Source organism: Vigna umbellata, chromosome 3 (assembly GCF_029865625.1).
Source record: "Vigna umbellata cultivar VRB3 chromosome 3, Vumbellata_1.0, whole genome shotgun sequence".
In the NCBI taxonomy this organism is placed as follows: domain Eukaryota; kingdom Viridiplantae; phylum Streptophyta; class Magnoliopsida; order Fabales; family Fabaceae; genus Vigna; species Vigna umbellata.
Window position 1 is genome coordinate 48,034,657 of NC_142167.1, and position 24,485 is coordinate 48,059,141.

A 24,485-nucleotide genomic window follows, 5' to 3' on the forward strand; every position below is an offset into this window, starting at 1 on the left:
TCTGAACTTGTCCATATCATGTCCACACAGTAATTCTAAAGTTGATTATTATTTAATTAATTATTAATTAATTATACACACCAAAAAACTCACTTAACAAAACAGTGAGCATAACGTAAAAACGACGTGCTCTTGTTTGGTCGTTCACACGCTTAAAAGATCGAAAACGACATCTGGCATTGCTCTGCTAACACAGTCTCATCTTCCACCCAAATCCAAAAAGACAGAACACACAACAGATCGAAATACCATAGCGTAAGGAACAACAATCCCACAACTCAGTTCACATTCTTTCACCAATTCCCGAAAATCTCTCATTGGAATCTCCACCAAAGAAAAAAAATATGGACGACAAAACTCAGTCCGAGAGTAAGCAAAACGACGACAAGGAGGTTGCGCCAGAATCACAACCGCCAAAACCGGCGTCGGGAGGGTGGGGCTTTATGCAGTTCTCGTTTCTCTCCGATCTTCAGAAAGCTGCCGCTGTTGCCGCCGAAGAGATCTCTCGCAATGTGCGTTTTCAAACGCCATAAAAGAGATGTGCCATTTTGTTTAATATTTTTGGTGTCAACCAACGCATTTGTTTCAATCTCTGAATTTGTTGTTGATTTCTGTTATTTAGTGTGGTTTTTCCTTTTTGTTATTGTTTTAATTTATGGAATAAGTTTATTATGCAACTGGGCCTTAATACGTTGCATTTGCTGTTCTTGGTTGACAGTTTTTTTCTTACTAATTTAGGTAGTGATTTTAACAGTGTCGAATTCTCAAGTTCAACATTTGGCTTTCACAGCGTTTAGATTTTATTATATTCGAAGGGGGACAATAAAAGGATTTTTGTTGGTTGGAGTAAAACATGGGTACGTGGAAAAGGGGTTGATGTTATGTTTCCAATAAATTCTGTCTTAATAGATTATATTGAATGAAGAAGTGGATGTATTGATGTCTTGGAAATTATTTATTTGTTGTGGATTATTAGGAAAGAATGATTGAAGAAGACTATGTAAGAGTGATGTTCAATTGGAGCCCATATGGTTGTGCGTGGGAATGATATTAATGCTTTATTCTTCTAATAAATCATATCTTATTTACTTAAAATTGATAATATTGAATGAAAAAGTAGAGGCATTAATATTTTCGAAATTATTTGGATTTGGCAGATTATTAGGAATAATCATTAGAAAGGTATCAAATTATTTGTTATGAATCAATGTGGTTTTGAAATGCAGGCTGCTGTAGTTGCACAGACAGCATCTAAGGGCATTGCAGAGTTGCAAAATGAAGCTGAAGATTCAGAATCTTCCAAAGAGGATGAAGGGACTGAAGATTCTGCAGCTGAGAAGGAAAGTGACAATGAGGATACCAAACTGCGAAAATCTGCTCTGGACAGATTGGAGAAAGCTAGTGAAGATTCACTACTTAGCCAGGCAAGCACATAAAGATAAACTTCCTTGGGGGGTTAGGGTGGGTTAATTTGCAATTTGGATGCTATAATTGTTGGATTTGACCATTTAGGTCTTTTGCATATTATGCTAATTTATTCATATGTCTTTGCCTCGGCAAATATGCAGATTTCCTATTCATTGTTCACTATCCTTTTGCTCATCTTTTACACGGATATTTCTCTGCTGTTTGTTTGTTGAAACTAGTACTATCTAGCTTCTAGAATATGCTTCTATGGGTCTTGCCTATAGGTTTGATTTGGTCTCATTATTGTTATGTGTTTTGAGTAACAGTGAGTAATATTTTTAATGGGGATAGTTGACTACCTAGGAATAATAATTCTGTGCTTTTGGATGCAAATTTTATGCTTTTCGGTTGTCTGTACTCATACATTAAGCACTCATACCCAAGCTACTTAATGAGTATAGGGTTTGAAAGCTTTTGATAGCTCTGTGGAGAATTTTGCATCTGGAGCTTGGAGTGCTTTAGGAAATGCTTGGAGAGGGAGCACTGATTTTGTTCAGCGGTATAATTCATTGCTATATTTGTTTATTTAATTTTTTATTCTAGCATTGACCCACGTAGAGGTTGTTTTGTATGTCTAGTAACTGGTCATCGTTCTGGTGGTGATATGTTGATATTTTGATGGAAATAAGCATGTATGCTACTTGTGAGTATGCGACTAGTGTTGGTATGGTATTATGCAATTTTCTTAAACATGAATTAAGAAGTGAACCAATATATTCTTCACTGTGGACAAAACAACCTGCAAACTGCTACCGTTGTTAATCCTAGTATGCAGTAGTTAATAAAATTGGTTCTGTTCACCTCAATTATACCATCTTTTTCCAATAGATTCCACCTCTACTCTCTCTCTAATATATTTCCTATCTTATGATTACTCATCCATCATGTTACCTTATCTACAATACTGCCTTGTTTGTTGATAAACTCATAATTGTGAATGGTAGTTTTTCCAGTGACCTTTATAGCATTTAGTGGTGCACTGGCCCTTGTGCTTGGCTATTAATTGCTTGAGGCATTTTGATAGCGAGTAGAGATTGCTGCAATCGTTACCATGCCTTGCTGAAATATCTCTGCTGTCATTTCTATGGGGAAAATGACCGTCAAATCTTTACTAAATAAAAAATCTCACCTCATCATCCTTCATTTGCTCTTTCTGTTTTCATTTCTTTGGTCTGGGTTTTGCTGGTAGAGGATTTCTCTGCGTGCTACTTGACCTGCTTGCTATCTTCTCTTCTATGTCATTTTTATCTTCATCTTCTTTGGGTGACTTGGACTGAAATATTTATATATGCCTTGGCTGTATGTTCTTTATGCCATACTTCTTTTTGCATTTTTGTTTTTGGATGTGGGTTCTACTAGTTACCCTTTTTTTTTGAGTGAATAGTCAAGGCTCTAAAAGTGTAATGTTTTTACATTGTCATCTAATCACAAATTGTCATGCATGATAAGTTTATTGACTTCTACTTTGATTATATTAAAAGTTGCATACAAACATTTATTTCTGGTTGGTTGAAAATGTAAATATTTTATACTGATAATGCATATAAATTATTTTTTTTTTGTTTTCTTTGGGCTGGATATTCTTCCATGATGTTTTTGGAATTTAGATATTGGCTGTTATTATATTAAGAGGCACTACACATGTTCATTTTATGCTGGACCCACTTTCTTATTTATGTTTTAAATGCAACCTCCTGTTTGTGTATATATGTTTATTTTTCTTATTGTCATTTTGAATGGAATGATGTATTATGCTTTTAACAATATATAAGCTAATTTTCAAATGGATATTCTACAATATGCTCATTCACACTCTGCTTTGGGAGATTACGTTTTGGTGGATCTTTGCAAGAGCTTAGGCTCTCTCTACTTTCATTAATAATATTTTTATTTTACCACGTCCTATCAATACACTGTTTTGATAATACAGGTTTTCAGCGTTCCTCAAATATCTGGTACAGATATATCTGTATTGTAATTGCATAAAACTACTCCACTACCTTTGCTTGATTCAAATATACTATATTTTTAATTTCTGTTCTTTTCTTCCTGTCTGGTTTATATTTAATTTATGACTGACATTGTTGACTAAGAAAAATGTTTAATTTTTTATTATAATCCTGCAAGTTACCTATCATGGTCTAATTTTAGAATGCTTCACTATTTGCATAAAATATGAGGTGGCTTCTTGTCATATACAGACTTTCTGTTTAAATGTCTTTATGTTCTGTAGGCTCGAAAGTTCTGCTGCAAACCTTTCAGGGTCTTCACAGCATGATGGGCCAGGAGCTGCAGGTTCTAATGCATCTTCTCTGTTAGAGGTTTGGAAAATTTTCTCATCATTTGATATTTGTTATGAATAATTACAGATATACATGCATATTTTTGTTCATTGTGATACAGACAGGAAGAGCTTTTACTGCAAAGGGAATGCAAGTGCTTGAATATGTTAGTAAGGAGACAATGGACCTATTAATCAATGAAACTGGAATTGAGGTTGAGAAGGATAAAAAACCAGGTGAAGAACAAAATGACGATGATCAATTATCAGAGGAAGTGACTTTTGATCGATGCTTTTACATTTATGGAGGTCCAGAGCAATTGGAGGTATTATTGTTAAAAGATATAGAAATTTTCTCATAATATAATTTCTGCGTCTTTAAGAGTATTCTGGAGTTTCAACTCATGAATGAGTGAAATATGTTCTAGGAGAGGTCTTTGCTTTCTTAATTGAGTCCATCCCTTGAATTAGTCAGGGGGCTCAAAGTGGTTTCTGGATGAGAGCTCCTGATTGGAAAAAAATCCCATAGAAGTGGTTTCATATTTCATGATTTGTTTCCTTGTTTTGTTATAGAATTAGAAATCTAATATTAGTATGAAGAGGGTTGGTGGACTGTTTTTGTAACCATATCACTGCATACCATTAATAATTTGTTCTCTTTTTCCCTCCTCCTTCTTAATTCCTATAATTTCAACACTTGATGATGTGTTAAATTGTGTTGTTTTAGATTGTGGTTTAAAAATGTTTTCTTTTGCCTTACTCAGGAACTGGAGGCTTTGTCTAGTCATTATGCCATGCTATTTAACCGAAGAAAAGTTAAGTTGTCAGCTGAACATAAGTCTATATATGATGGGAAGCTTAAAGAGGTCCAACAAATTTTTAATTTGAGTGCTGAAATTGATAGCAATAATAGTGATTCAAACAAAGGCAAGACGATAAAGAGAGGAAATGAAGGAAGCAGTGATGAGATGAAGAACTTACACGATTCAAGTGTTGGCAAGGCTGCTGAAATGGCCGCAGGGTAATTTAACATCCCACATAATTGTTGACATTTTATTCACCTACCACTGTTGCCATAAAATCGAGTTTAAAGTGGTCTATTCATCATATACTAAAATATTACATATCTACGATCCTAAGGAAAATTTGTTAAAGTTCTATCTGCAAGTGTGTCAATGTACGAATTTAGAAAGTCTACGTGATGTGGTTAATTTGGATGTTTGTATGCAGGATAAGACAGATAACATATACATACGGTCATATGTAAAAGCAAACAAAGTTTGAAATTTGTTTGTCTATCACTTTACTACAAGTGTGATGAACCAACTATACCAAAAGCTTAAGCCATTAGATGAAGACCCATGAATGGTTCTACTTACATCCAATTCATCCCCTTATATCCAAGAGCCCCTTGGATGATAATGCACTGCTACACTTCATCTATAATTTTGTTATTGGAATGGAGGGTGGTAAGCAAGGACAGAGTCCAAACCACTTGGCCATAGAAGGCTCTCATGAATAAACTATTCCAAAAGCTTAAATGGTTTTATATAGTATTACATCTCGCAATATCTTAACCCCTTACAGTTTATGATCCTGGTTATTTTCGGCAGTCTGATCATTATGCTTGTTCACCATTGGCATATATAGATTAAGGAAGCCCTCCTTACTTCATTATATTATATGCTATATTTGATGTTTCTTGTTGCAGTTTCACTAATACCTTAACTGGTCTAGCTGCTAATGATGTAGTTCTGAGAACTACTGCAAGATTGGAATCACTTCATTCTGAGGGAGTTCATGTACGGTACATAATATAGAAAAAAATTATTCTTATCACATGAGGTTCTCGTAAAAGTTAATAATATGGGGCTTCTTTTCTTTGCAGAGACTGTCTGAAATGTGCTGTTTTGCTGTGTCCCAACTTCTAGTGTTTGGAAAATCCATCATTTCTCGTGCCAATAAGACTGAGGATGAAGCAGATGATGATAAGGCACACATTGAGTGGCCGGAAGACGTTACTGCAAAAGCGAATATCATAAGAGTAAATGCCCAAACAATGATAGGATATGTGGAAGCAGTTTCTAACAGTTTTATTACAGGTTGGTTGTTTACTGATTCCACCATTATAATCAAACTAAAGTATTCTGCTATATTTGTATGCCTTGAATTTCCATTATTCTCTGCTCATAGCCGTTTATCATTTGACATTTGGCATGCTTGTATCAGGCATATCTGATGTAGCGGAGGCCTATCAAGCTGCCATTAAAGCTGTTACTTCTGAGTCTCAGTCAGTTGTTCCCCACGCATCATCAGTTCAGGAAAAAGCCAATGCCTTCTCTGAGAACCTTCGAGCTGATCAAACCACAGCGGTATGCAAAATCCAGGAAGGAATGCAATTTTTAGCTCACGTTCTCATTTCAACCTCAATGAATGCTGCTTGAACACTTATATACGTTCCTATTTGTAAATAGTCACAGTATAATTATAAAAATGGTACTCCACTCAACTATGCTATAGTTTAAGTCGGTTTTAGACTTAGTGACTGGGGCAAGTTTGTCCTGATAAATTGATTCTTGCAACCGATTTATTCTTTAATTCCTCAATTCAGTCTATCATATATGAAGAGATTTTAGATATGCACTCGTGTTACACATTTTTAATCAATTATTCGTCGTCATTTGCAGTAGTCCAAGTTGGAATGAATTGTTGATGTGTACATGTTTAGTGGTGTGGTAGCCCTTTTGCGTTCTGTTTACAAGAAAAATTGATCACTCTGTTGAAAGTAGATTTTGGATCTCAATTCAAGGAAGTTCAGTGAATTCTTCAATATTAGGTAACTAACTGTCTAAATTATGTTTGGCTGATGCAAAGATTTTGAAAGCTTCGCCTGCCATGGTCTAACCCATTTTACAATCCAAACACTAATTACAGGATTAGGCCTTTTAAATAATAATTTCTAATGACTTGTTCTTCTCAAGACAGCTTTAGTACCTATTCTTGATTACATCTATGCGTGTTAGTAGAACCGGAACAGATACCAATTCACCCGAAATGTTGTAATGATGACTTCAAGGTGTAATAGGGTGATCATTAATTAAATTGTATGAATTGAAATATCTTCTAAAAGAATTTGATCTTGACAAAGAACTCTGACGTCGAAAACAAGGTTTTAAGCCTCAAACAAGAAAATAAAATCAAGAGAAGCAAATGTTTGGTGTATCATGTTTTGTTACAAATAATAGTACAAAAAGTTGTTTTTGGTGATAACGGTGGTATACATCGTATGACTTATGATGGTGAGATCTTTACAAGACTGGGTGAAATTATTATTAGTATACAAATGTCACAATTTCGAAACTAATTTATAATATGCATTTTTTATTTTCATGAAATAAATAAAAACCTTTTCATTGTTTCCTAGCGTTATTTGAAGATAGAAAAGATTTATAAGTTTGAGAAACTTTCAAAGCTCAACTGAAAATCAAATGTTTTACCTTGGATTTCATGAACAAGAATTATGTTGCAGTTCATTACTAGTAAGAGATTAGGACATTCTCATCACTATGTTCAAATATTTATGAAGAAAAACAATCTCGCTAAAAGTTTTTCTCAATTAAAAGAATTCTTTGAATAAGTTACATGCCAATATAAAGCAAATAAGGATATCTTTTCCAAAAAAATTCGACTTGGAGGGTTCCACAAATATAGTTAATATATATGTTGGAGGGTCTACACCAATTTTTAATGTTAGTGTTAGATTGTTTTCATCAATGATCACACAAGAATACGTTGAGTTTATCTTATGAAGTTTAAATCTAAAGTTGTCAACAACTTTTGGAAACCCAAAGCTTGGCCGGAAACTCAAAGAAAGCACAAAATGCAAATGATCAAACGTGACACTAGAACACTGAATAAGTCTTTGCAAATTTTAACATGTTCTTATGAAGAAGCAAATATAAAACACCAATAGCCAGCACCCAACATGCCTCAATTGAATAACATTGTTGAAAGGAAGAATAGCGTAACTAAGTGTTTTTTACATGATAAAGATTTGCCGAAAGCATTTCGGGCGAAGTTATAAACATAATTTATTTGCTAAATCAGTTGCTAGAAACAGGCTTTGCAAAAAAGACATAAGTTGAAGTTGGTTGTGGTTTTACATTCCTCGTATTAATTCAAAGACAAACGGGAAAAGAAATTAGAAGTTGGATTTTTTTTTAACTTAGAGACTTGATCTTAAAAGATTATAGAATTTATTTGTTGTTAGATTGAGTGCTTATTACTATACCACATTAGACCAAAAGTTATTATTAATAATTAAAATGAAACTTTTTTACTATGACTTGGTTCATTTAGCTTACTCAATGAGATGCATCATATAACAAATGATCTTTAATCAATTAAAACCATTTAAAACTCAAAATTTTCGATTTAAATATGTTTTAATATTAAAACAATTTTTAAATAAATTAAAATAGCTTAAAAGTGATTTTAGCATAATAATTATTGTTTTGGTAATAAGGTTGATGTCAATTATCTTGTATGCTAAACTCTTTCCAAACTTTAAATTCCTTTGTAATCTAAGTCTTCGTTCCTTTTCTCCTTTAAATCGTATAGTGAGATTATCCACAAAAGGTATTATGATGCTTAAGTCAATTGATGATTGTTTGGTAAACAGAGTTAGTTATTAATAACACCATAAATGCAATCATCTACCTTCTTACCTTAAACTTGTATTTATATGTTTTGGAGTGAGCTTTTAATTAGCATCAGCCTAATTATGTCCAATAGTTAAGAAACATATTGAACCTATAATTTTGATTGTTATTAAGGAAATTACCAAAATTACTGCTCGATATGTTTCCTTTTATTAATGGTCGTTGTGTTTTTGGCGAACTGCTTTAGAAGGTTTGACAGGTTATTATCGGAAGTTCGTGGAAGGATTCTCCAAGATAATGGGACCATTAACATAGTTGACCCATAAGGATCAACCGTTTGTTTGGAAGGATAAGTGTGAGGCAAGTTTCGAGGAAATGAAGAGGAGGTTGACATCTGCTCTAATCTTGGTGATCCTAGACACCGAGAAAACTTTTAAGGTGTACTGTGATGCATCATATCAAGGGTTGAGATGTGTGTTAATGCAAGATAGGAGACCAGTGGCATATGCAACTCGTTAGTTGAAGGTGCATGAGAATAATAACAGTTTCAGATTCGGTGAACGATATCGCACAACCCTTTCTCTCGCGTAGGAGGATGCACAACTTCACCTACACTTCACCTACACTATACATATACCATATTAATAATACCAATAAACAAACAATAAAGACTATTAAACACAGAAGTCCTAATTATTTTATGTTTGAACGAATTTTGATCAGTTTCAGGTGGGAAATTTGCAAAGGGTGTCAAGTTTCCTGTAACCTACATGATGAAAAGAGAACTCTTATTAGTGGAACAAAACATTGTACAAAAGATATGTCAAAATCCATTGTTGTCAAACAAAATAATGTACAAAAGATATGTCAAAATAACCGAACAACAACCCAAAAATGATTGTGCATGTCAAAATTGAAACTTTACACCCAAAGAACCAAAACAACCCAAAATGATAAAAAAAAATTGAAAACCACTCAAAATAACCCAACAACAATAACAAAGAAAAACCGAAACAAACAACAAGAACTTACAAAACTCACGTCAATGGTGGTTTGGACTTTCAACTATGCTTTGAAACGACGGTTGCAGCAAAATGAATGGGGACGAGGAACGAAGAACGACAGTTGCAGGTTAAGTGAACGACTTTTGGAGGTTCGGTGAATGACATCGCACAACCCCCTCAAAACCCACGTCAATGGTGGTTTGGGCCTTCAACGATGCTTCAAAATGGTGGTTGCAACAAAATGAATGACAAACGACGATTTTAGGCTCGGCGAACAATAGTTCGAGATTCAGTGAACGATATCCCACAACACTCTCTTTTGCACAGGAGGATGCACAACTTCACCTGCACTTCACCTACACGATACATATACCATATTACAAATACCAATAAAAAGACAATAAAGACTACTAAGCACAGAAGTCCTAATTCTTTTATGTTGAATGAATTTTGATCAGCTTCAGGTGGGAAATTTGCAAAGGGTGTCAAGTTTCCTATAACCTACATAATGAAAAAAGAACTCTAATTAGTGGAATATTATCAACATGAAAACATGTAATAATATGAATATGCATGTTATAAAAACTGGAAAGTACCTTTGAGTTGTTGAGAGCCATAGTTGAAGTAGCAAGGAAGAAGATTGAAGCAAAGAGTAAGAAAACAATGGCCTTCATGGTTGGCAAACGTTTGATATATAATGCTTAAATTTTCTATGCATTCATGTGAAGAGTGTTGTGATGTATTTATAATCTTAGTTTAGCGAAGAGGGAAATTGTATAGAGTGTTGCATAAAACATTGTCAGTTCTCACCCACACCACTAGAGATAAAAAAATTAGGCATTTTTATAAAAATATTTGTACAATGGTTTAATAGAAAAATGTTACCTATTTTGAAAAAAAAAGGGTGGTGGAATGGAATCAAATGAAGTATATATTGACAGGTTGTGGTGGTTAAGTGTACATGTGATATAGGCAATGGTTGAAAATATTTTGAGTTTTTTAGATTTAGTTTCAGCTTAATTCAATAGAAACAACATCTGAAGGTTCCTAATAAAAACACAACAACCCCATGTTAGCTCTTGATGAACAAAAGTGCATAGATTAAGGAAAGGCAAAAAAAAGTCAAGTGAATTTAACTCTAATAACTATTAATCACAATGAGTTGAACAAAAATTGAATTTGATTGTCACAATTATATTCTAGGTTTGGCGAACAATAGTTTGAGATTAGGTGAACGATATCGCATAGCCCCCTCTCTCTCGCACATCCCCCTCTCTCTCGCATAGGAGGATGCACAACTTCACCTACACGATACATATACCATATTATACATGATGAAAAAAGAATTCTTATTAATGGAACAAAACATTGTACAAAAGATATGTCAAAATCCATTGTTGTCAAACAAAACAATGTACAAAAGATATGTCAAAATAACCGAACAACAACCCAAAAATGATTGTGCATATCAAAAATTGAAACTTTACACCCATAGAACCAAAACAACCCACAATGATAAAAAGATTAAAAAATTGAGAACAACTCAAAATAACCCAACAACAATAACAAAGCAAAACCAAAACGAATAGCAAGAACTTACAAAACTCAAGTCAATGGTGATTTGGACTTTCAACTATGCTTTGAAACGACGGATGCAGCGAAATGAACGAGGAACGACAAATGAAGAACGATGTTTGTAGGTTCAGTGAACGACGATTGGAGGTTCGGTGAACGGCTTCGCACAACCCTTTCTCTCGCACAACCCCCTCAAAACCCACGTCAATGGTGGTTTGGGCCTTCAAAAAAGCTTCAAAATGACAATTGCAACAAAAAGAACGACAAACGATGATTGCAGGTTTGGCGAACAATAGTTCGAGATTCAGTGAACGATATCCCACAACAGTCTCTTTTGCACAGGAAAATGCACAACTTCACCTACACTTCACTTACACGATACATATACCATATTATAAGTACCAAAGAACAAACAATAAAGACTACTAAACACAGAAGTCCTAATTCTTCTATGTTGAATGACTTTTGATTAGCTTTGGGTGGGAAATTTGTAATGGGTGCCAAGTTTCCTATAACCTACATCATGAAAAAAGAACTCTTATTAGTGGAATATTATCAACATGAAAACAGAAAACATGTAATAATATGAATATACATGTTATAAGAAGTGGAAAGTACATTTGAGTTGTCGAGAGCCATAATCGAAGTAGCAACGAAGAAGATTGAAGCAAAGAGTAAGAAAACAATGACCTTCATGTGAAGAATGTTGTGATGTATTTATAATCTCAATTCAACGAAGTGGGAAATTATATACAGTGTTGCATAAAACATTGTCAGTTCTCACCCACACCACTATAGATAAAAATAATTAGGAATTTTTATAAAAATATATGTACAATGGTTTAGTAGAAAAATGTTACATGTCTCGAAAACAAGGTGGTGGAATGGAATCAAATGAAGTATATGTTGACAGCTTGTGGTGGCTAAGTGTAGATGTGATATAGACAATGGTTGAAAATATTTTGAGTTTTCTAGATTTAGTTTCAGCTTAATTCCATAAAAACAGTATCTGAAAATGCCTAATAAAAAGACAACAACCCCATGTTAGTCCTTATTGAACAAAAATGCACAGATTAAGCCAAGGCAAAAAACAAGTCAAGTGAATTTAACTCTAATAACTATTAATCATGATGAGTTGAACAATAATTGAATTTGATTGTCTTAGTTATATTGTAGGTTCGACGAACAATAGTTTAAGATTCGGTGAACGATTTTGCACAACCCTCTCTCGCATAGGAGGATGCACAACTTCACCTACACGATACATATACCATATTACAACTACCAATAAACAGAATATAAAGACTAATAAACACATAAGTCCTAATTCTTTTATGTTGAATGAATTTTGATGACCTTCGGGCGGGAAATTTTCAAAGGGTGCCAAGTTTCCCGTAACCTACATGAAGAAAAAAGAACTCTTATTAGTGAAATATTATCAACATGAAAACAGAAAACATGTAATAATATGAATATACATGTTATAAGAACTTGAAAGAACCTTTGAGTTGTCGAGAGCCATAGTCGAAGTAGTAAGGAAGAAGATTGAAGCAAAGAGTAAGAAAACAGTGGCCTTCATGGTTGGCAAGCGTTTTATATATAATGCTTAACTTTTCTATGCATTCATGTGAAGAGTGTTGTGATGTATTTATAATCTCGATTCAGCGAAGTTGGAAATTGTATACAGTACTACATAAAACATTGTAAGTTCTCACCCACACCAATAGAAATAAAAAAAAATTAGGAATTTTTATAAAAATAATTGTACAATAGTTTAATAGAAAAATGTTACCTATCTCAAAAATAATTGGTGGAATGGAATCAAATGAAGTATATGTTGACAGCTTGTGGTGGCTAAGTGCAAATGTGATATAGACAATGGTTGAAAATATTTTGAGTTTTTTAGATTTAGTTCAGTTAATTCGATAGAAACAATATCTGAAAGTGCCTAATAAAAACACAACAACTACATGTTAGCCCTTGATGAACAAAAATGCACAGATTAAGCCAAGGCCAAAAGAAAGTCAAGTGAATTTAACTCTAATAAATATTAATCATGATGAGTTGAACAATAATATAATTTGATTGTCTTAGTTATATTGTAAGTTCGGCGAACAATAGTTTAAGATTCGGTGAACGATATCGCACAACCCTCTCTCTCGCGTTGGAGGATGCACAACTTCACCTGCACTTCACCTACACGATACATATACCATATTTCAAATACCAATAAAAAGACAATAAAGACTACTAAGCACAGAAGTCCTAATTCTTTCATGTTCAATGAATTTTGATCAGCTTCAGGTGGGAAATTTGCAAAGGGTGTCAAGTTTCCTATAACCTACATAATGAAAAAAGAACTCTAATTAGTGGAATATTATCAACATGAAAACAGAAAACATGTAATAATATGAATATACATGTTATAAGAACTGGAAAGTACCTTTGAGTTGTCGAGAGCCATAGTCGAAGTAGTAAGGAAGAAGTTTGAAGCAAAGAGTAAGAAAACAGTGGTCTTCATGGTTGGCAAACGTTTGATATATAATGCTTAACTTTTCTATGCATTCATGTGAAGAGTGTTGTGATGTATTTATAATCTCGATTCAGCGAAGCTCAAAATTGTATAAGTACTACATAAAACATTGTCAGTTCTCACCCACACCACTAAAGATAAAAAAAATTAGGAATATTTATAAAAATATTTCTACAATAGTCTAATAGAAAAATGTTACCTATCTCAAGAAAAGTTGGTGGAATGGCATCAAATGAAGTATATGTTAGACAACTTGTGGTGGCTAAGTGTAGATGTGATATAGACAATGGTTCAAAATATTGAGTTTTCTAGATTTAGTTCAGCTTAATTCCATATAAACAATATCTGAAAGTGCCTAATAAAAACACAACAACCCATGTTAGCCCTTGATGAACAAAAATGCACAGATTAAGCCAAGGCAAAAAAAAAGTCAAGTGAATTTAACTCTAATAACTATTAATCATGATGAGTTGAACAATAATTCAATTTGATTGTCTTAGTTATATTGTAGGTTCAGCGAACAATAGTTTAAGATTCGGTAAACGATATCGCACAACCCTCTCTCTCGCATTGGAGGATGCACAACTTCATATACAGTATATAACTACCAATAAACACACAATAAAGAATAATAAACACATAAGTCCTAATTCTTTTATGTTGAATGAATTTTGATGAGCTTCGGGTGGGAAATTTTCGAAGGGTGCCAAGTTTCCCGTAACCTACATGATGAAAAAATAACTCTTATTAGTGGAATATTATCAACATGAAAACAGAAAACATGTAATAATATGAATATACATGTTATAAGAACTGGAAAATACCTTTGAGTTGTCGAGAGCCATAGTCGAAGAAGTAAGGAAGAAGATTGAAGCAAACAGTAAGAAAACAGTGGCCTTCATGGTTGGAAAGCGTTTTATATATAATGCTTAACTTTTCTATGCATTCATGTGAAGAGTGTTGTGATCTATTTATAATCTCGATTAAGTGAAGTGGGAAATTGTATACAGTTCTACATAAAACATTTTCAATTCTTACCCACACCACTAGAGATAAAAAAAATTAGCAATTTTTATAAAAATATTTGTACAATAGTTTAATAGAAAAATGTTACCTATCTCAAAAAAAAGTGGTGAAATGGAATCAAATGAAGTATATGTTGACAGCTTGTCGTGGCTAAGTGTAGATGTGATATAGACAATGGTTGAAAATATTTTGAGTTTTCTAGATTTAGTTTAGCTTAATTACATAGAAACAATATCTGAAAGTGCTTAATAAAAACACAACAACCTCATGTTAGCCCTTGATGAACAAAAATGGACAGATTAAGCCAACGCAAAAAGAAAGTCAAGTGAATTTAACTATAATAACTATTAATCATAATGAGTTGGACAATTATTGAATTTGATTGTCTTAGTTATATTGTAGGTTCGGCGAACAATAGTTTAAGATTCGGTGAACGATATCGCACAACCCTCTCTCGCATAGGAGGATGTACAAGTTCACCTACACGATACATATACCATATTACAACTACCAATAAACAGACAATAAAGATTAATAAACACATAAGTCCTAATTCTTTTATGTTGAATGAATTTTGATGAGCTTCGGGTGGGAAATTTTCAAAGGGTGCCAAGTTTCCCGTAACCTACATGAAGAAAAAAGAACTCTTTTTAGTGGAATATTATCAAGATGAAAACAGAAAACATGTAATAAAATGAATATACATGTTATAAGAACTGGAAAGTACCTTTGAGTTGTCGAGAGCCATAGTCGAAGTAGTAAGGAAGAAGATTGAAGCAAAGAGTAAGAAAACAGTGGCCTTCATGGTTGGCAAGCGTTTTATATACAATGCTTAATTTTTCTATGCATTCATGTGAAGAGTGTTGTGATGTATTATAATCTCGATTCAGCGAAGTTGGAAATTGTATACAGTACTACAGAAAACATGGTCAGTTCTCACCCACACCACTAGAGATGGAAAAAATTAGGAATTTTTATAACAATATTTGTACAATAGTTTAATAGAAAAATTTTACCTATCTCAAAAAAAGGCGGTGGAATGGAATCAAATGAAGTATATGTTGACCGTTTGCAGTGGTTAAGTGTAGATGTGATATAGACAATGGTTGAAAATATTTTTAGTTTTCTAGATTTAGTTTCAGCTTAATTCCATAAAAACAATATCTGGGCCTAATAAAAACACAACATCCCCATGTTAGCCCTTGATGAACAAAAATGCACAGATTAAGACAAGGCCAAAAAAAGTCAAGTGAATTTAACTCTAATAACTATTAATCATAATGAGTTGAACAATAATTCAATCTGATTGTCTTAGTTATATTGTAGGTTCGGCGAACAATAGTTTAAGATTCGGTGAACGATATCACACAACCCTCTCTCGCATAGGAGGATGCACAACTTAACCTACACGATACATATACCATATTACAACAGCCAATAAACAGACAATAAAGACTAATAAACACATAAGTCTTAATTCTTTTATGTTGAATGAATTTTGATCAGCTTCGGGTGGGAAATTTTCAAAGGGTGCCAAGTTTCACGAAAAAAGAACTCTTATTAGTGGAATATTATCAACATGAAAATAGAAAACATGTAATAATATGAATATACATGTTATAAAAACTGGAAAGTACCTTTGAGTTGTCGAGAGTCATAGTCGAAGTTGTAAGGAAGAAGATTGAAGCAAAGAATAAGAAAACAGTGGCTTTCATGGTTGGCAAGCGTTTTATATATAATGCTTAATTTTTCTATGCATTCATGTGAATAGTGTTGTGATGTATTTATAATCTTGATTCAGCGAGGTTGGAAATTGTATATAGTACTACATAAAATATTGTCAGTTCTCACCCACACCACTAGAGATAAAAAAAATTAGGAATTTTTATAAAAATATTTGTATAATAGTTTAATAGAAAAATTTTACCTATCTCAAAATAAGGCGGTGGAATGGAATCAAATGAAGTATATGTTTACAACTTTTGGTGGTTAAGTGTAGATGTGATATAGGCAATGGTTGAAAATATTTTATGAATTTTTTAGATTTAGTTTCAGCTTAATTTCATAAAAACAATATCTAAAAGAGCCTAGTAAAAACACAACAACCCAGGTTAGCATTTGATGAACAAAAATGCACATATTAAGTCAAGAAAAAAAAAGTCAAAGTAAATTTAACTATCATAACTATTAATCATGATAAGCTGAACAATAATTGAATATGATTGTCTCAGTTATATTCTGGGTGGCTTAGATTCATTTTCTACTGTCATTATACAGCCTTAATCTTTATAAAAAATTAATTTTTATTTAATCACATAATTTTAAAAATAGTACTTTTATAATTTAATTATATATTTAATCATCTAATTTGTTAAAAAAATAATAAATTAAGTACACTATTAATATATTATAACTATATTAGTTAATTATTAGCTTAAATATTAGTAATAATAGAACTTCACATCTTTTATAATTAAAAGAATATCCAACCGTTCTTCTATAATTAGAAAATATGAGTTAATGCAACCATCCAAGAAATCACACTCTCATATAAATTTCCATATTATAATGACAGTGTTTTGAAATTAACAAGAGATAACTAATTAATCTGTGTGTTTTTCTGCGTGTGTGGTAGTGGCAATTTAATGGGGGTTGAAATATCAGTATGAACACTACCATGATTTTGTTATTCCATTTATAAGTTAAATCCAATCTAGTGTCATTATTTTCTAGAAAAAAACAAAGCAATTAACATGGTAACAATTTGGTGCAAAATCACTTAGCTATTATTCTTGAAAGATGACTGATTTTAATAGTTTATTCTAAAGATGACTGTTTTTAATCATCTTACGGCAATTATGTGCATGGTTCACCCTTCTTGAAAGCTCTAAAGCATTTGAGTCATTAGAATATGTAGAACTTAAATTCAAATTTTTCATGTGTTTGAGTTACAATAACAACAATATAAAACAAAGTTAAAAATTTAAAACAAAATTTACGAAGGTCCTTTATCCAGGCTTTTAATTTGTCATTTCTTTTATCTGCTTTCTTTGTCTTTCAATTTTGTAATTTGTTAAATTAAAAGAGAATTTTGTAGGATCCCGTCGGAGAATAATTGATGCTTATATGTCCATATATATATATATATATATATATATATATATATATATATATATATATATATATATATATATATATATATATATATTATTGTAAGAAACATTTTATTTTCAAAAAATTAAAATTCCATGTTATATTTGAGTCTCATGCTCAATCTCAATTGTTTACTCATTCTTCCTCTCTCATTACTCACATTTTCGATATGGTTTTGATTTTTAGAGTAATTATTTTTATACCTATGTATGTCTATTTGATCAAGTTTTTTTAGGTTGAGTTCTTTTAGGTCAAGCTTTTTTAGATCAATCACTCCAAACTGAACTTCTCTAGACTAGTCATTTTGGACCAATGGTTATTAATAAGATTAACGATGAGTGGCCGACCACTCTGACCAAATAATGTGGCCGACCGGTTACAACATAATCATATTAACAATAATAATAAAGAATCAACCTCTAATTGAAGATTAAGGTATGATTAGACAAAAACAATGTAAAAGTACATAACAATCATTATATATAAATGATGACTTAAGTCTAAACAATGGACCTATATAGAAGAATAACTCAACAAAGATCACATAAAGTTGTGAAGACCTATCAACAAGCAGCATGGTTGCAAAAACCTATCAGTAAGGAGCAAGTAAGCTCAAAACCAACCCACCAAGGTTATCTATAGTCACCTAGTAACCTGGCCACGTTGCTAGGAGGGGCCGCTTAGCGGAAACCCCAGGCCGCCCAGCGTTGATGTGCCAGGAGCTTTCTGAATCCAGCTTCACATACAGGCACTCAGCGAACCATTTACTTGCCCAGCACTGCCTCGTCTGCCAACACATAGCTTGTTGCACTTACCACATTTTGAGCATGTTTTTCTTGAGTTTCACATGTAGCTTGCCACTTGGTTTTCTATAAATGCCATGCTATAGCACTTGGTTTCCTATAAATGCCATGCTCCTTTCTTAGATCAAACACTTTTGAGATAAATGACTTGAATCCCTATTGAGATTACTCCACGTCACTATTATTCATATTCATTACACATGAAAGGATAATCGATTATCATCCCAATAATCGATTGTTTCTAAGACAAAACTCAAAGTCATATCCTAATGATAATCGATTATTGTCGAATCGAAACATATCATATACAAAACTCAAGTGTTCAAAACACACATACATCATAGATCACAAGGAAACATGACCAATACATATTTTGAAAAGTAAAATGTAAATATTTTTTCGAAGGTAAATTAGAAAATTGTACTTTATTTTTTAGTTGAATAATTATACAATCAATTTTATTAAAAAGTTATTTGATCAAAATAATAAAAATATTTCAATTTAATTGAATATAAAGTTTAGTAATAAAACATAATAAAAAATAATTAATCAAGTTATATAAATTTACATAATGATATTTTTAAGTTTTATTATTATACAAAAGTAAACAATGTTCATTAATAAAAAATAATAGTGATAATAAAAATAATAATACACAAGTATAAATAAATAATAAATTTAATATTAATCAATAATAATATCATTTTACAATTAAATAATTTTTTCTTATTTTCATATATTATTATTAAATTAAATACTTATTCTTTTCACTTTAAAATTTTTTTCTTTTTCTTTCAGTTAATACACATTCCTAGGTGCGTGGAATAATGTGACAGTATGCAACGAGAATGTGAGTCTGCTGCTATGTATTGACACCTCTGGACCATTTATACTTTCCATACTATTTCTAATTTCGCTTTCCAATAACTCATTTCTCCAATAACTTTTACTTTTATTAAATATTTATCGTTCATAATATTAAATAATTTTATCCTTTTGTAAATATATATTATTTTAATTAATAATAAAAAAGAAAATGAATGTTATTAAAATCAGATAAAAAAAGATTTTGTTTATTATTCTGTTCTTGATTTTAAATTGTTCTTTCTCTTTTTTAACATTTATTACTTTTTTTCTGTTACCCTTATAATAACTTTATTTATATAATTTAGACATGTATTTAATTTATTAGAAGAAGAAAAATGTGTAAGAGAAAAAATTATACTAGTATTTTATTAGAGTGATTTTTTATTATATTTATATAAACAACCTTGAATTACACTTAGAATAAGTTGGTAAAATATTACTTAATAATGAAGTCATAAAAAATAATACTAATGGTTATAAATAAAATTAATTTTGATTATTTAAGTCTTCCTTAAATAATGTAAATTCAATTTTTCAAATATGAAATTAAATGATGAATTCTAACTTCAACTTATATTAATTTTGAAAAAAAATATTTTTTCTTTCAAAACATTTAATAGCATTAATTAACTTAAGTCAAACCTCTCCTAAATATTATTTCATTTAATATATATTTGTGTGGTCCCATAGATTCGTAAGAGAAGAAAAAACAGTACAAGAATGATTATTTGCAATTCAGATCTTAGTATTTTATAGCCATAAAAAATTCTTCATCTTCTAATTAGAAGGAAAAAATTAAATTTCTCAGAAAATGTTACAATCATGGTTTTTAGGCTTAAAATAAAATTAAAATAATAAGTGAAATGATGAAAATAAAGATGAAACATATATTAATAGTTTTACAATCAAATCCTATAATTTACTCAATTTTGTATACTCACGAGTCTCACTGTTTTATGTGTCTGTTTGTGAAAACCTTTATTCAGTCACATTGTGGTCCATTTCAAATTCTTTAACATATTCTTCTTTTGGCTTTACGCAACAGAACTATATTATTCAACTATTTCTCTAAACAAAATTCCAAAAAGATCACAATAGGCCTTGTTGTCTTTTATACAATAAAATTTAAGTCTAACAATAAATTGTAATGTGATCTTAAAAAATACAGTAAGAAAATGTATTATAAACTTAAATATTACTTAAAAAATATATATACAATTAATATAGAAAAAAAATAAGAGTAAAAATGTTTTCAAGTTAATTACATATTTATTAACCACTGAAAAACTAAACACTCATTGAGTTGTTGTCATGAAGTTAAAACAACATTAACTAAATTATTTTGTATTATTCTAAAATTAAACACTTATTATAAACTCATTAATTACCCAACAGAAATTAATAAAATATTCAATGAATCATGTTTTATACCTATATTATTACAAAATAATAAATTATCCTTAAGCTATATAAACAAACATATATAATATTATAAATTATTATAAAAAAAAAACATTTCTAAACTAAGATACAGAAAACTAGGAAAAAAGATTAATATTATGCAAATTATTCAATGAATTATTTGACAAGTGCGAATGTGATAAAAAAAATATGGAAAATTTTATATAATACAAACTATTTTGCTAATAACATTTATCAAAATTTGAAATGCAGTAAGTAATGTGGTATAAACCATAGAAAAAAATAATTATACAAATTGAATGATTAAATATTTAAAATATACTTTTAATCTCTCAATTTGATATAATTATCTAATTTGAATTTAATCCTTTTCTCCTTTGTTTACGTTACAAACAAACAAACAAACAAACGTTGTAGAAGTAACGGTCCTATAATGTTAAATGTACAGACTATAAGATAAGATCATGTAATTGGGTATGTCAGTTTTTTTTGTTTTAACCTACTCTTATAAAATCTTTTAAATTTCCAATGTTAATAGAGAGAAGAAAGAAAAAGGTCATATGTTTTATTGATTGAGTGACAATAAAAATAATATTTTATTGTGGATGCCTGAGTTACTTAAATAAATATATATTTTTTATTTTAAAGAATCATGTGAGCTAAATCAAAATATTATTTTTATTAATAGAAAACCAATGTAATTACTTTTATAAAAAATATTCATGAACATGAAAAAAAATTCTTAAACATATAATATAATATAAAAAAAGAGTAAAAATAACAAATTTATAAGTTATATGTCATAAAAAAAATTATACAAAATGTAGATAAAGTAGATAAAATAAAGGTATATATATATATATATATATATATATATATATATATATATATCATTGTTCATATTCTTATTAAAGATAAATATATGTTTAAAATGTTAAAAAATGATTATTATGACTAAGTATAATAGAAAAAATGTTATTATAATTCTAAAAATATGAAGGAAACTGTTTTTTTTTAAATAAACAAACATGATAAAAAGAAAAAAAATAACAGAGAGTAATCTACAAATTGTTTAATGAATTATTTTATTGCAATGACTGTTCCACCAGATCATATAATTTTGTCCACACCCTGTAATTGAATGCTACAAAACATATGTCCACATTCATTGTATTTGTAGATTAAACCAAAAAGCAAAGCAAAATCAAATTTGTGTTTTTTTCTTACAAACGGACCAACTCCATGGTTAGTCACAAGGTCTATATATATATTGGATGTGTTTGATGAGAAAAGTAGCATCAAGGAGAGAAAAAGTAGAGTCATGGGAAACATTGATCTTGATCCAGCTTTCATACAATCCACAGAACACCGTCCCGTACCGAAGGTGGTGGAAGTGAGTGAGATTCCAGTGATTGATCTCTCAGGAAGCAGAGATGAATCGTTGATCATCTCAGAGATTGGGAAGGCCTGTGAGGAGTGGGGGTTCTTTCAAACTGTTAATCATGGTGTTCGTTCTGAATTATACAAAGAGGTTGAGATTGAGGCCAAAAAGTTCTTTGGGTTGGAATCAGAGGAGAAAAGAAAAGCGAAAAGAGATGAGGTTAATGCAATGGGATACCATGATGGAGAACACACCAAGAACGTTAGAGACTGGAAAGAGGTCTTCGATTACCTTGTTGAAGACAATGCACAGGTTCCATCCTCTTACGAACCAGATGACAAAGATCTCAGAACACTCACCAACCAGTGGCCCCAGCACTCCCCCCAGTTCAGGTAATGTTAATTCATGTTCTTTTATGTGTTAATCTTGTAAATGATCATGAAAAGAAGAAAATGTTAACTATGGTATGTGTTTGATCAGGAAAACAATGGAAGAGTATGCTAGAGAAGTGGAAAAGCTATCATACAAGTTGTTGGGGTGGATCTTATCAAGCTTGGGTTTGGCTGCTGACAAATTCCACGGCTGCTTCAAGAAGCAACTCAGCATGGTGAGACTGAATTACTACCCTCCATGCCCTTTTCCTGATCTGGCACTTGGTGTTGGTCACCACAAGGATTCCAGTGCTTTGACTGTGCTTGCACAAGATGAGGTTGGAGGGTTGCAAGTCAAGAGAAAATCAGATGGAGAATGGATTCCAGTTAGACCCTGCCCAAATGCATACATCATCAATGTTGGAGACATACTTCAGGTATGTTAATCATTGTTACATGGTTTGGCTTTGATTATCAATTGAAGATGAAATGTTTTGGAGAATTTGTTCAATCATATGGTTTTTGACCAATGGTTTGAGGTGGATTTTGAAGGTTTGGAGCAATGACAGGTATGAGAGTGTGGAACACAGGGTGGTGGTGAACACGACCAGAGAAAGATTCTCAGTTCCGTTCTTCTTTTTCCCAGCTCACCATGTGAATGTGAGTCCTGCTGAGGAGCTTGTTAGTGAGGAAAATCCAGCAAAGTTCAAAGAATACAACTATGGCAAGTTCTTTGCTAACAGAAACCGCAGTGATTTCAAGAAGCGTGATGTGGAGAATATCCAAATTCAGCACTTCAGGATCATGAATTAGCCTTTTCGAATGGCCTTCTCAACATGTGTTTAAGTTCTTGTATTTTCATCTTTCCAAATAAAAGCATGTGCATGCAAGAAGTGGATGTGAATTATGTCACAGTGTTCTAGTACTGTGTTCCCACTTCTAAACTGTAATGAGACTATGTAATTTGCATTTGCATGTCCATGAATTTCATGGAAATTTTACTATTTCCAACCAATTCTTGTTTTCTCAGTTTTTCTTTTTCCAATCTATTAAATTTTAAAAAAAAAGATAATGATAACGAGTAGTTTGGAGATGATAAGTTTTATGGGATGCAGGAAGATAAAAGGGGTGCAGAAAGTAAAATCTTATGTTTTAGTGGCAAAACCAGGTGCGATTCAGTTTGGCTAAACATTTCATTAGATTACAAGTCAGAGATCAACTTCATCAAAGGACCAATTATTATTATTTTTTTAATTTGTTACTTTCAAAATTTATATATATATATATATATATATATATATATATATATATACCATATATTAACCATATTAAATTATTCTATTATAAATAATAATTAAAATTAAATGAATATTATTATATATTTATATCTTTAAATAAATATAACATATAAAAATTTAAATTTTTAGATTATTTTTTATTCTAGAATAGAATTAAAAATGAGTGTTTCATCCTGCACCTCCAAGTGTTTCATCCTGCACCTCCAAAGTTTTTTAAAATACTCACATTACCCATCATTAATACTCATAATTAAGAGGATTTAATATTTTAAAAGAAAAAATTAAAAGTTAAAGATTCTGGCAGAGATATTATTCCCACTTTCTCTCTCGTCTCATTCTCAATCTTCTATTTCATTTCTCCATAGTGCCACACAGGATCAGACTATAATCACCTATAATCAAATAAAAAAAATAATATAAAAAATTCAAAATTTATATTATAAAATAAAAAACTAATACAATACATTACACAGTTATAAATTTATTAACAATATAATCAACTAAAAAAAGAACGCCAAATTAAACTTAAAACTAAATAAAAATTTATTAAAATTTTTCATATACATTTTTTTATCTAAAAAATTATAAAAATTAAATATTTAAAATTCATTTTTTATATTAACAAAAATTAATAATTATAGAA

General features: G+C 31.1%; 2 protein-coding genes across 2 annotated transcripts; both read left to right on the forward strand.

Moving 5' to 3' along the window:
• The first annotated feature begins 187 nt into the window (after window positions 1-187).
• On the forward strand, window positions 188-6,387 carry LOC124827746 (uncharacterized). Its single transcript, XM_088110771.1, has 9 exons — window positions 188-512; window positions 1,227-1,424; window positions 1,869-1,966; window positions 3,701-3,788; window positions 3,871-4,074; window positions 4,513-4,769; window positions 5,460-5,550; window positions 5,637-5,850; window positions 5,978-6,387. The coding sequence occupies exons 1-9, from the start codon at window positions 345-347 to the stop codon at window positions 6,190-6,192; spliced, it is 1,533 nt and encodes a 510-aa protein (XP_087966897.1). The 5' UTR covers window positions 188-344; the 3' UTR covers window positions 6,193-6,387.
• Window positions 6,388-21,996: 15,609 nt separating this feature from the next.
• LOC124847009 (protein LATERAL BRANCHING OXIDOREDUCTASE 1-like) lies at window positions 21,997-23,548 on the forward strand. Its single transcript, XM_047324391.2, has 3 exons — window positions 21,997-22,565; window positions 22,654-22,981; window positions 23,097-23,548. The coding sequence occupies exons 1-3, from the start codon at window positions 22,114-22,116 to the stop codon at window positions 23,355-23,357; spliced, it is 1,041 nt and encodes a 346-aa protein (XP_047180347.2). The 5' UTR covers window positions 21,997-22,113; the 3' UTR covers window positions 23,358-23,548.
• The last annotated feature ends 937 nt before the right edge of the window (window positions 23,549-24,485 follow it).